We start from the raw sequence: 13,407 nt of genomic DNA, 5'->3' as shown, positions 1-13,407 counted from the left end.
TTATTAGTTTCCTGAACTGCTTTAACTCATTAAATTAACTACTTTTGCGCTGATTGTCAACCTACCACTCTCCTTTATCTAGGTCTGGACCAAGCTCAAACAAGGAGAGTGTACAATGGAAACATGACTGCTTTTAAAATTAAGAACAACAGATTGATAGTAGAATATTTCATAAAGCATCCTCTAAACAATCAATAATCTTTAAATAATCTTTCAGACATTCTAAATTTTCAAAATATAGTCCCGGACCTAAAAGGATAGCCCGGTGCATTAAGCTCCCGCTATGGTGAGGTCCGGTGAAGAGACAAATCACAAAGGTATATTGTATGCAGCCTTAGTGTCTTACATTGCATTTCTGCAAGGGGCTATTTCCACATTGTTACAAAATTACTCAATATATTCTAATTTATTTAATTGAGAAATTTCGAGAATAAATTCACCCCCACATCTATCACTAGACACTGGAAACGTTGCGATAACAAAATAAAAACCAAGCATGTAACAAGCACAAGTTGTACTACTCTTGTCTTCTCTTGCTCTCGTTAGGTTTGCTCTCAGAAAAAGTTAGACAACATTTTGTGTCACTCATTGATCTGCAGTTTGGTACCATCTGCAAATTCCATAGCAGCTCACAATATTTATTTGCAACACTTTTTTTTATAAATTAAAATTTATTACCAAACTGGGAGAATTTACAGCTCAGAAAAAGAGAAAACAAAAATGTTCTAAGGTTAGACATGCATGCACTATTTGTGAGGGGTCGTCCTCAAAATCAAACGAGGACAAAGAAGGGAAGATCCAAGTCAAGATCCAGACCCAGCAAAGATGAATGTGCCTTTTGTCGAGAAAAAGGGCACTGGAAGAAAGACTGTCCGAAGTTGAAGAATAAGGCCAAACATAACAATGGAAAGGCTATTATGGATTCAAATGTAGCTGATTGTGATGATTCAGACTTCTCATTAGTTACAACAGAGTCATCAACATCATCAGACATATGGTTGATGGACTCGGCTTGTAGCTATCATATGTGTCCCAACAGGGACTGGTTCGTGGAATTTCAAGAAGGAGAATATGGAGTCGTCCACACAGCGGATAACAGCCCTCTTACCTCATATGGCATTGGTTCAATACGATTAAGGAACCATGATGGAATGATCAGAACATTAACAGATGTTCGATATGTACCGGATTTGAAGAAGAATCTCATCTCTGTGGGAGCCCTAGAATCAAAAGGGTTCAAAATCATTGCAGAAAATGGAGTGATGAGAGTATGCTCCGGTGCACTAGTGGTAATGAAGGCTAATCGGAAGAATAATAATATGTACCGCTATCGTGGCAGTACAGTTATTGGGACAGCGACAGTGACATCCAGTGACGACAAAGAGGCAGAAGCAACCAAGCTATGGCACATGCGCTTGGGACATGCTGGAGGAAAATCCTTGAAAACTCTATCAGATCAAGGATTGTTAAAAGGAGTCAAGGCTTGCAACTTGGAGTTTTGTGAGCATTGTGTTAAAGGGAAACAGACAAGGGTTAAATTTGGTACAGCGATCCATAATACTAAAGGCATTTTGGATTATGTACACTCTGATGTTTGGGGTCCTTCCAAAACACCTTCATTGGGTGGGAAGCACTATTTTGTAACCTTTGTTGATGATTTTTCCCGAAGAGTATGGGTGTATACAATGAAGAGCAAAGATGAAGTGTTGGGAATTTTTCTCAAATGGAAGACGATGGTGGAGAATCAAACAGGCAAGAGGATCAAGTGTATTCGCACAGACAATGGAGGTGAATACAAAAATGATCATTTCAATAAGGTCTGTCAAAATGATGGCATCGTCCGACACTTCACTGTCAGACATACACCACAACAGAATGGAGTGGCTGAACGTATGAACCAGACCTTGTTGGAGAAGGTACGGTGTATGTTGTCCAATGCTGGCTTGGGCAAAGAATTTTGGGCTGAGGCAGTTACATATGCATGTCACCTCATTAATCGCTTACCATCTGCTGCTATTGATGGCAAGACACCATTTGAAAAATGGTATGGAAAGCCTGCTGTAGATTATGACTCTTTGCACGTGTTTGGCTCAACTGCATATTATCATGTGACAGAGTCAAAATTGGATCCAAGGGCAAAGAAGGCTATTTTTATGGGAATTACTTCTGGAGTCAAAGGATATCGCTTATGGTGTCCTATGACAAAGAAAGTAATATTCAGCAGGGATGTTACCTTTGATGAATCTGCTATGGTAAATAAGGTAACAGAAGATACCAAACAAAATGAAGGTGCTTCTAAGCAGGTGGAGTTTGAGGGAAAATTTATTTTTCCTACACAAGAAGCAGAGGAGGAAACAAATGAAGATTACCCTCTGGAAGGAGAGCCAGTAGAGGAGATTCCAACTCAGGAACCTCAACAACAACTTGAATCAATAGCAACCAGCAGGCCAAAAAGAACAATAACGAAACATGTTCGTCTCATAGAGACGGTTGCTGATGATGTTCCTACCACTTATAATGAATGATGAAATACAGTCCCTTCATCAGAATCATACATGGAGATTGGCCAATCTCCCGAAGGGAAAGAAAGCAATTGGGTGCAAATGGGTATTTGCAAAGAAGGAAGGATTTCCTAACCAAGTAGATGTTCGCTACAAAGCAAGATTGGTGGCCAAAGGATATGCTCAAAAGGAGGGAATTGATTACAATGAAGTGTTTTCTCCAGTTGTAAAACATTCCTCCATTAGAATTATGTTGGCTTTGGTAGCACAATTGGATTTGGAACTAGTTCAGATGGATGTAAAAACTGCATTTTTACATGGAAACTTGGAGGAGGAAATCTACATGACTCAGCCAGAAGGATTCAAAGTTGCTGGAAAAGAAAATATGGTATGCAAACTTGAAAAATCATTGTACGGATTGAAACAATCTTCTAGACAATGGTACAAGCGATTTGACGAGTTTATGTTGCGGCAAGGGTACAAGAGAAGCAAATACGATCATTGTGTGTATTTGCGCAAGCTTAAAGATGGTTCCTTTGTATATCTTCTCCTATATGTTGATGATATGTTGATAGCTTCCAAGAATTCGGAAGAAATTGATAAGTTGAAGATTCAACTGAAGAAGGAGTTCGAGATGAAGGATCTGGGTGAGGCAAAGAAAATTCTTGGCATGGAGATAATAAGAGATAGACGTTCAAAGAAACTCTATTTATCTCAGAAAGAATATTTGAAGAGAGTACTACAACGTTTTGGCATAGATGACAAGACTAAGCCAGTTAGTACTCCACGTGCTCCCCATTTTAAGCTGAGTACTACTATGTCGCCAAAGGATGAAGCTGAACGAGAGTATATGTCAAAGGTACCATACGCAAATGTTGTTGGTAGCTTGATGTATGCAATGGTTTGCACAAGGCCTGACATTTCACAAGCTGTTGGAGTTATTAGCAGATATATGCACAATCCAGGGAAGGAGCATTGGCAAGCTGTGAAGTGGATTCTACGGTATATTCATAATACTGTAGATGTCGGGTTAGTTTTTGAGCAGGAAGACAATCAGTCTGTAGTTGGATATTGTGACTCAGATTTTGCGGGTGATCTGGACAAACGAAGATCAACTACTGGTTATGTGTTTACTTTTGCAAAGGCACCAGTTAGTTGGAAGTCTACTTTGCAGTCAACAGTTGCTTTGTCTACAACAGAGGCAGAGTACATGGCTATTACAGAGGCTGTGAAAGAGGCAATTTGGCTTCAAGGATTGCTAAAGGAGCTTGGTGTTGAACAAAAAGGTATCACAATTTTTTGTGATAGTCAAAGTGTTATTCAATTAGCGAAGAACCAAGTTTATCATGCAAGGACGAAGCACATTGATGTTCGGTATCATTTTGTACGAGAAATCATAGAAGAAGGTGGAGTCACGATGAAGAAAATTCATATTACATTGAATCCTACTGATATGCTGACAAAAGTGGTGACTACGATCAAGTTTCAACATTGTTTGGATTTGATCAACATTGTTGAACATTGAAGATGAAGACACAACCAAAATTTGTTATTGAGAGAGAATTGAAGATGTGGAATTTTGTCAAGGTGGAGATTTGTTGAAGTTTGGAAAAATGCCAAAGTCCCACATCGGTTGGGAGAAGAGTTGGGGGGATTTTTCCCCCTATAAAAGAAGGTCTAATGTTTAGGATTTAAACACACTTCTCATTTGCCTTCATATCTTCTTAAGGCATTTGTATCTTCTCTCTTTAGTATTATTTTACTTGTATTTTTGGAGTGGAATAAAATATTGGTTGTATCCGAGGAGTAGGCAAAATTAGCCGAATCTCGTAAATTCTGGTGTTCCTTTTATTGTTGTTTTATTGTCTTATTTATTATTTGATGGCTGTCATAATTTTTGGTATAGTAGTTGTGACTTATTCACACTATATACATTTGGCTTTCGCAACATACACCCTAAAATCTGGAGATTAACCGCACAATCTCATTATTCCATTTCATCGCCACTCTTGAAATGCTCGTCTTCCTCTTTCTTCCTTGGAATCTGTCTCTAAATCTTGTCTGTATCTTCCTGCGTTGCTTCTCACTAATCTTTTTTTTTTTTTTTTTGAAAAGGCAACATATTGAATATTATTAAAAAAAATCAGTACAAGGTCTGTAGTGGCGCCATATTTACAAGTGGAATACCCAAGTAAAGAAAACTTTCTCCTCGGCCCTAACAAGATCCTAGGACATCTAGAATTGAAACTATATCTTCTGTGAAGATTTGTTTACACCAAAAGCAAAAAAGCAAAAAAGCAAAAAAGCAAAACACAATTAAGCTTGATCTTAGTTACTTCTCTCATCAAAACATCTGGAGTTCCTCTCTTTCCATATCATCCACCAAATACATGCTAGGACTGTTCACCATCTGTCTCTGTCTCTTGCTCCAGTTCCCGCTTCATCCCAACTGAAAAGAACTTCAGTAATCTTACTAGGCATTGTCCAAGCTATGCCCCTGAGGTTAATAAATATCTTCCATAACTGGTCAGTTATCTTACAATGTAAAAATAGATGCCTAACTGTCTCAACATCTTCTCCACATAAGTGACATCTGGAGCACAATTGAATTCCTCTCTTTATAAGAGTGTCTTGCGTCAGAACAGCCTCCTTTGCTAGTAACCAAGAAAAACACGCTACCTTATATGGAATCTTTGTTTTCCATATATGCTTCCAAGGCTAGTTGTTAATCTGCATGTTAGCTTGGTTCGGTATCTTGTATGCTGCATTCGCCTTATAAAAACCACTTTTATGTCCTTGCCACATTAGTGTGTCCACCCCACTCTGTAAATCTATGAATCTTTCCAGGTGTTTGTAGAATTCCATCATTCTGTCCACCTCCCAATCATTTAAGCTTCTTCTAAAAACAAGTGCCCATCCTTGAGGGGACCACATTTCAGCCACAGTGTTATGTTGATGTTGTGCCAGAACAAACATATGGGAAAGAGATCCTTTAAGCAACCATCTCCCAGCCAGTTATCTTTCCAGAAGGAGGTTTTATTGCCATCTTGCACTTTAATGGATGAGTTGTTCTTTAGAATAGGCCAGAGTGACCTGATGGATCTCCATAAGCTAACTCCATATGCTGTATTTACTTCCTTTGTTGTCCAATTGTCTTTCTCACCATATTTGGCTTTGATCACATTACCCCATAATGCTTGAGGCTCTTGTGAATACCTCCATAGCCATTTCATCTTGAGGGCCTTGCTATGATCCTTCAAATTCCTGATGCCTAGTCCACCATGAACTCTGCCAACTTGCTTCTCACTAATCTTGATCTGAATCTGTGTACAATTGCCATTACAAGTGAATCTTCAGTTAAGTGTAAAGTGAATACAGTAAGGGATTGTTAGATTTGAAAACTCAATACTTATTACACATATTTCACAGATTTAACATATATAACATCAAACACACAACCATTGTTTAAAATATCAGCTGCTTATGACAGATGCAAGGAGCGAATTTCTATTTCATTTACCTAATTTGGCAACAGATTCTATAACCAACTGTCCCAAAATTTTGAATTGAGACCTCATCGCCACATTATTTGGCTGAAGTACACAAGGTACACTCAAACATTAAGTTACAATTGTGGAAAGCCCTTGAAAGTGAATATAACAAAAATGAATTATTTCATTTCTACTTCAGTAAAGGTGCAGAATATTCTTTGTTTCACACTAACAGTACAAAAAATTTCACAATAAGTATTGTTTCACATTGCTTCTCTTACATAAGTGGATCTTGAACTTTACTAGCCATTTTTTAGTCTGCACTTCCAGGTTGCGTCCTTTTCTATTTGGCTAATGATTCATGCATTGCAAAATGAAAATATGAATGAACGAGTTCAATACAAATACTAAGATGTAATAGACCTTATGAACTTTGCGAGTTGCATATCTTATTATACTCGAACAATATAGCAGTTATGCACAAAACTAATATCACACTCCACATGACAATTCTCATCTAATGGTTTAACACAGTTCATAGATTAGCCAAACATATAATGGATGTTGAAATTTCATTGTAGATTATTTTACTTACCCCTTGTATCAACGGCATAAACTTTAAGCATGTCGCTTCCTGAACACTCTAATTGCTCTCTCTGGATCCGGTCAGCAGATGTCACAACGGAAGGAGAACATCCCTGTAACATAATTAGTTTCAGAGTCATACTATCTGCAAATCCTTGAGGAATCTCTTTTAAGTGACGGCAATTTTTGATAATTACATGCTCAAGGCATGGGAAATAATCATCAGTGGCTCTCCAATAATCAAGAATCAACTTCTCAAGGAGCAAGAATTTCAATTCGGGAAATCCCATCTCTGTTACTTCCCAGACTCTCTCTCCCACAGACAAACTACGTGCAAAGTCATCTTCCTTCAATTGGAGCACCTCGAGTTTGGGCAACTTGCTAATGATCGTCATGTCCTCCCATGAGAGCCGAGTACCACAAAGTGTCAACTTCTTGAGATTTGGTGGGAAAGAACCTGGACATGGAAGCCTGAAATCTGAATAAACATAACCATAGTAGGATGACGATGCAATACTTAGTGTCTCAAGCTCATGTAAATAGTTAAGATTAGCTAGCCATTCAGACTCGGTATAACTGTTGCAAGAAATCCCCAATTTTTTCACTTTCTTAATCCCTTTAAATATTCCTTTCGTGCAACAAGAAGAACTCAACCCACAAACACTTTGCAAGTTTTCCAAAATCGGGTACTCAACTTCATTAGGAGATACATTCCGAGGAGGGTACAAAAAGATCCTTGAACAATTGAGATTCCTTAATTGAGACAGGTCCCAAATTCCATCACGTAAATTTATAAACCCCTTCCGCGATGTAGTAAATATAACAAGAGTTTGTAAATTCTGAAGATTGGAAATCGGTATATGTTCAGAGATCTCATCGATCTTCATAACCAAATACCTTAAACAAACTAGGCGTAATATTTCACCAGGGAAACCATATTGGAATTCCGTGGCCTCCAAGTCCAATACTCTAAGAAGTTTGAAATGCTCCAGTTGTAGATTATAAACTGGATCAGCATAAAAATGAATGGAACGCGTTTTGTTATAACTAAGAGCACTGAAAAGGGTAGGATAATAACCTCCCGCTAAATGAAGTGACACCCACCTACGACCTTGAGGAAAATACCGTCTTGGTCCTCCATAAGGTACGTCATTTACAACGTACAAAATACTATTGCTTTCAGCTTCTCTCCAGCATAGATCATGAAGAAGATCGTGAATCCTACAAGTCTTGATTTTGCCATCAATACTTCGCCTGCTAACAATGATTAGACTTTTATCAATAAGATCATGTAAAAGATAAGCAGCCACTTTTTCCAATCCCTCAAGCCCCTTTAGCTCGAAGAGTCCTTCCGCAGCCCATAATCTCATCAACTTTTTCACAGAAATGTCGCTAGCTTTCGGGAAAACTCCAAAATACAGAAAGCACGCTTTCAAATGTGAAGGAAGATGATTGTAGCTCAAAGCGAGCACTCCTGAGCAACGTTGATAATCGTCAAGGTTTACTAAGGAGCTCACACTTTCAGCTACTTTCCTCCACTCGCCCAGTGTCCTCTTGCTAGAGAGAGTCCCTGCAATCACAGAAATCATTAGTGGTAACCCTTTGCAGTTTTTTACAACTTCCTTTGCAACATTCTCAAGTTCAATCGGGCAAGCTTTTTTGTCAAATGCCTTTTGGCAAAACAAATTCCAACTTTCCTCTGGATCCAGGAAACGCATCGGAAAAGGATCCTCAGGAAAGCTAGCATATTGAGCAACCTTCATGTCTCGAGTAGTCAATAATATCCGACTTCTATTATTGTATTCTGGAAACCATAGTTTAATCTCATCCCAGGCATCCGTGCTCCATATGTCATCCACAACAATCAAATATCTCCTACCTTTTAAACTTTTTTGCAAGCGATCTGCAAGTGCATTATTGATTTTCTGCACGTGATCTAGTTCTTCATCGCTTTCCTGCAAGTCGTCTGCTTGTTCTTCATCGCTTACCTTATCAAGCTCCACCCCGGCATCTTGAAGGAGGGATAGAAGCATCTTTCTTATACTATAGTCCTTGGACACAGTAACCCATCCACGAACATCAAAGAAGCCCACAACTGAGGGATCAGAAAACACTCTTTTAGCAAAAGTTGACTTGCCTATGCCTCCCATACCAACAATGGAAATGACTTCCAGTTGACGTGAGTCTCCAGTAAGTTGACGCAGCATGCTCGCTTGTTCATCATTGTACCCCACCATGTTATTCTCAAGTGTAGAAACATGAGATTCTGGTGAATTAGAACCACCAAGTGAACTATTTCCTGCTTGCATATTATTATTCTCCCTCTGCTTGAAAAGCTCTTCTTTGATAGAATCAATGGCTTCTATAGCTCGTTGCAAAATCTTAAGAAGCCTTTCATGTGCCTTTGTTGGAAGATGAAAGACTCGTTGCAACATCTTAAGAAGCTTCTTCTGCGCCTCTCTTTGAATGTGTGATTCAACTTTGTCTTCTACTTCATGTGCAAGATCTTTTACCTTTTCTTGCAAATCCTTCATTGATCCGTCATCAGAATTAGTGTCAAGAAACTCTAGCAGAGAGCCAACCTTCTCGTAGAGTAATTTTAAGTGTTCTTTATGACCGTCCTGCAGGTCTAAGTTGGATTGTGAAATCAGGTGTATCGTTCCCATCAGAGAAGTTACTGCAGCATAAGCAGCCATTTCTCTTGTTACTTCTGCAAAGTTTCTTCAGAGATCTATACAGGATTTGCGATTGAAGAAATTTGTTGAAAGTTATCAAAATGATAGAATAGTTTGACAACTACTACTAAGTATATCAATTGAAGTGGTCATTTATTAAATACTACTAATTGTTAATTTTACTGACATAGCATCCTAGAACTTAGCTACATAGCAGTTTTCAATAAAGTTGATACTCCACAGTCCACATAATAAAATAAAATATGACAAATAGTAGTACAAAGTACATAACAGACAATATGGGTGGTCTTTTAAAACAATTGTTTCCTAGGACTTAATTAAATTGCAAGTTGCCATTTAAATATGGCAATGGTCTCCACCTACTGATTTATAATATGCCAAATCAACTTCACCTTTATAAAGTCTCAACAACCAGAGACAGGCCCTGCTCTAGTAAAGATTTATCAAGTAATGCTCAAAAATACATTTGATGATTGCCATGTGTTATCTTATGCACCTATACGACACAAGAGGAGGGTGAATTACGTCGTGACGAGCCTGGTTCTTTATGTGTTTCTTGTAATCGAAAATAAACTACAAAGTGCGAATAAAGCAAAAAATACGAGATTTTTACGTGAAAAAACACTCGACTCAAAAGTGTAAAAACCAAGATCTGCCCTTGTAAGATTCAACTCAACTCCACTATAACAGCAAGCAAATTCAGATTACAACTCTGTTATGTAAGACTGACTCTAAGCCTCACCCCAACAATCACTCGACTGTTGCACCCCTTCAAGTCAACTCTAACTTGAGGTAAGACGAAGTTAACCCTAAGCCCTTCACCTCTTCAAACTAACTCTAGCTCGAACAGTGTTCTCTACATATTACAACTTCAAATCAAGCTAACGACACTATTGGGAATAGTAGTAACCCATATTTCATCCAAGAGTCACTATTCATCGTCATTTCCAATTATTTATTTCACTTCAAGAACACCAGTTTCTAGGGCTTTCTCAACGATATGATTAAATACATTTTCTACACCAAAATCATCATCCCACAAATGTATTTATACAAAAATAACAAGGTTTGGGTTGTGCGGTTACCTCTTGTAGACCAATCTTGAAAAATCACAACTTTGGTGATTTTGAGTTCTTAAAGATTTGATGACTAAATCTTGGTTTGATGACACACTTGGAGCTAATTTGTGCTATAAATTAGACCCTCTCCCATAAGTTTGCAGAATCCAATAAAAAAGAAGGTGATCTGATCAGCTCTAGTCGACTTCGATCTCAGAAGGTGAAGTTCTTTTTGCTATAACTCTCTTGTCCTGAAGGATTTAGGATTATCAATGTCAAAAATATTACTACTACTATTTTTTCGTTTAACCTCAAACATGAAATAAAACACCATTTTTTCCTTTATAAGGTAAATACTCTATTAATGTTGGGAACAACTCTTGTATGCAAGTAGTATACTGAACACCTATAGCACATCTAACTTGAGCATTCAAATGTTAATTGCATAGTCACATTCTCAAAACAGTACTATTACTTTAAAGGAAAAAGGGTCAAATTGCCTTTTTACTATGTGGAAAGCTCTAGATTTACCCTCCATTATACTGTTCGCATATACCCCTCCTCCATTAGAACTGTCTAATATGGAAGCCCAATCCCTGGTGAGGTGAATATCACATGGCATGCCATCTCACTGCACCCAACCCATTTTACCTCCTCCCCTCCCCTACTTCTTCCATAACCAATATCTCCACCCTCTCCTCCACCGGTGCCACCATCTACACCACATAATCAGACCCATGTACATATATAGCAATCTTCATAAGATGAAGACTTCAGAAACAGCCTCTCTACCTACACAAGGTAGGGGTAAGGTCCGAGTACACTGTACCCCTCCCAAACCCCACTTTGTCGGATTACACTGAATTTGTTGTTGTTGTACTTATGACCAGTGGCGAAGCCACATGGTCCTAACGGTGGTCAACTAACCACCTTTCGTCGAAAATTTACACTGTCTATATAGGTAAAATATTACGTTTTAGAGGTATATAACACGTACTGAACACCTTTTGTCGCAAATTTTTTTCACTTCTTTTAAATTTGAAAGCCCTTGAGAAAATTCCTAGTGTCGCCACTGCTTATGACAATCCATTTTGTTGCCATAAGATGAAGACACAATCTCAAAGCAAGAGTAGGCCATATTTCTCTATATATCAGTGTATACGGTCAAAATCAAGAAGTCTGATTTCGAAGCCTTAAATTGGTCTATGAGTCCAAGTCCGGGCGACTCGAGGTAAAGGTCAGACCCGGTTGGAAGACACGCACCTCGGGAAGCAAATCGAAGACCTGGTGCGACCTTCATCGAGGGCAGTACATTCTCGAGGGCAATCAAGAAAGAGCGGGAATTTCTCTAGGACACATGGATCAGGGCATAAATTAAAGGATAAGATTTGTATGAAATGGTACAAGTCCGTACTAGATTATTATACACCTGTACCAATAGAATTCTATACCTCAATTAGAAATGTACTATCTTGGGGTTTTCTCCTCCTATATAAAGGGGACCTCAATCATTATCATTTCACATTATTCATTGCAATAGAATATTCTACTATATTTTTCTTGTTTAACGTGCTCAACAAGTGTTCTTCAGCTTTATTGTTTTTACTTTGTTATTCGTACTTCATTGTTCTTAGCTAACCTCGAGGTCCTCAAGAAAGCCAAGCTCGAGGTCTCCATCGTTATAGCAAGACTGGTTTGGTTCATCAATTCTTCTTATTTAAACTTAATACTACTTGTATATTCACTAGTATTAGAATAAAACATATATCTTTAAAATCACAAACTACATTTAATTGTTACCCTCATTTTTCGAGGTAAACAATTTGGCGCCCGCCGTGGGGCTAAAGATAATAGTGATTGTTTTAGTGCTAGTTTTCTGATAACACACGTTATTCTTTACACTTTTTCTTGTCAAAGATTCTTTGGTTTCAGGCTTAAACATGTCTAGCACATAGAATGCACCTATTCACGAGGACGAAGGTCTTGGAGAAAATAGCGGTATAGGGGTCGGTGTACCACCTATAAACTCTGAAGGAGTGTCAAACGTGGAGCCAGTTAATATCAGTTCGCACAACGCTCTGAACAGGGACGCATGCACAGACCCCGCAAGGAACGCACATAGGGAAGCCCGAGCAGGAGGCCAGGAAACGTGAGGGATGGAAGAAGGAGGAGTCAGCCTCCAAGTGATATTCGAGATGCTGCAAGCTCAGCAAGTCGCCATCGCTCAACTTCAGAGTCAGAATAGAACTCCTAATACTGCTGAACCAGTAAACGCCCGGCACGAGCCAGCGCTAGAAAGGCCCGACGAAAGCGGCTCGGGGACTAACACCACAATCATGAAAATGCTCGAAGAACTAACTAAAAGAATCGAGTCAGGAGAAAAGAAGATAGAAGACAACGATAAAAAGGTGGAAACTTATAACTCCCGGGTAGACCAAATACCGGGAGCACCTCTAGTTTTGAAAGGTCTAAATGCCAAAAAATTCATACAAAAACCTTTCCCCTAAGTGCGGCTCTGATGTCCATTCCCAAGAAACTTTGCATGCCTGATATACCAAAATGCAACGGAACAACTGACCCTAACGAACATATTACTTCATACACTTGTGGAATCAAAGGAAATGACTTGAATGACGATGAAATCGAGTCAGTATTATTGAAAATGTTTGGGGAAATACTATCAAAAAAGGCTATGATATGGTATTACAACTTAGCTCCTAACTCAATAGATTCATTTGCTATGTTGGCGGATGCGCTCATGAAAGCACATGTCAGGGTTATAAAGGTGGCCACAAGAAAATCGAACGTCTTCAAAATAAAACAAAGGGATGACGAGATACTAAGGGAGTTCATGTCCCGGTTTCAGATGGAAAGGATGGAATTACCACCGGTCTCCGATGACTGGGCAGTTCAGGCCTTTATGCAAGGTTTTGAACGAAAAAAGCTTGATTGCATCTCGACAGCTGAAGTAGAACTTTATTGAATATCTCGTTGTGATATGGTTAGATGTGCACAATCATTATCAGTCAAAAATTAGGGTCGAGGATGACCAGTTGGGAGCCCCTTCGGGCTCAAT

At 38.8% G+C, this 13,407-nt stretch overlaps 1 protein-coding gene across 3 annotated transcripts; it reads right to left on the bottom strand.

Moving 5' to 3' along the window:
• Nucleotides 1–4,228: 4,228 nt before the first annotated feature.
• On the bottom strand, nucleotides 4,229–11,050 carry LOC104214689 (putative late blight resistance protein homolog R1B-16). 3 transcript variants are annotated; one of them, XM_009764396.2, is made up of 3 exons: nucleotides 10,359–11,050; nucleotides 6,588–9,308; nucleotides 4,229–5,824 (listed from the first exon to the last, which is right to left on the bottom strand). In XM_009764396.2, exons 2-3 carry the CDS (start codon nucleotides 9,271–9,273, stop codon nucleotides 5,808–5,810), a joined length of 2,703 nt encoding a protein of 900 aa, XP_009762698.1. In that variant the 5' UTR covers nucleotides 9,274–9,308; nucleotides 10,359–11,050; the 3' UTR covers nucleotides 4,229–5,807. The 3 variants fall into 3 exon arrangements, with proteins under 3 accessions (XP_009762698.1, XP_009762700.1, XP_009762697.1); XM_009764398.2 differs by having other exon boundaries at nucleotides 6,588–9,254; XM_009764395.2 differs by having other exon boundaries at nucleotides 6,588–11,050.
• Between the last annotated feature and the right edge of the window lie 2,357 nt (nucleotides 11,051–13,407).

This window comes from Nicotiana sylvestris, chromosome 12 (genome assembly GCF_000393655.2).
Source record: "Nicotiana sylvestris chromosome 12, ASM39365v2, whole genome shotgun sequence".
NCBI lineage: Eukaryota > Viridiplantae > Streptophyta > Magnoliopsida > Solanales > Solanaceae > Nicotiana > Nicotiana sylvestris.
Note: the sequence above shows the minus strand (reverse complement) of the source record. Positions and strands in the feature narration are given on the sequence as shown.

Excerpts from the sequence above, each read along its gene's own strand:
- LOC104214689 (XM_009764395.2), bottom strand. The coding sequence starts at position 9,273 with ATGGCTGCTTATGCTGCAGTAACTTCTCTGATGGGAACGATACACCTG.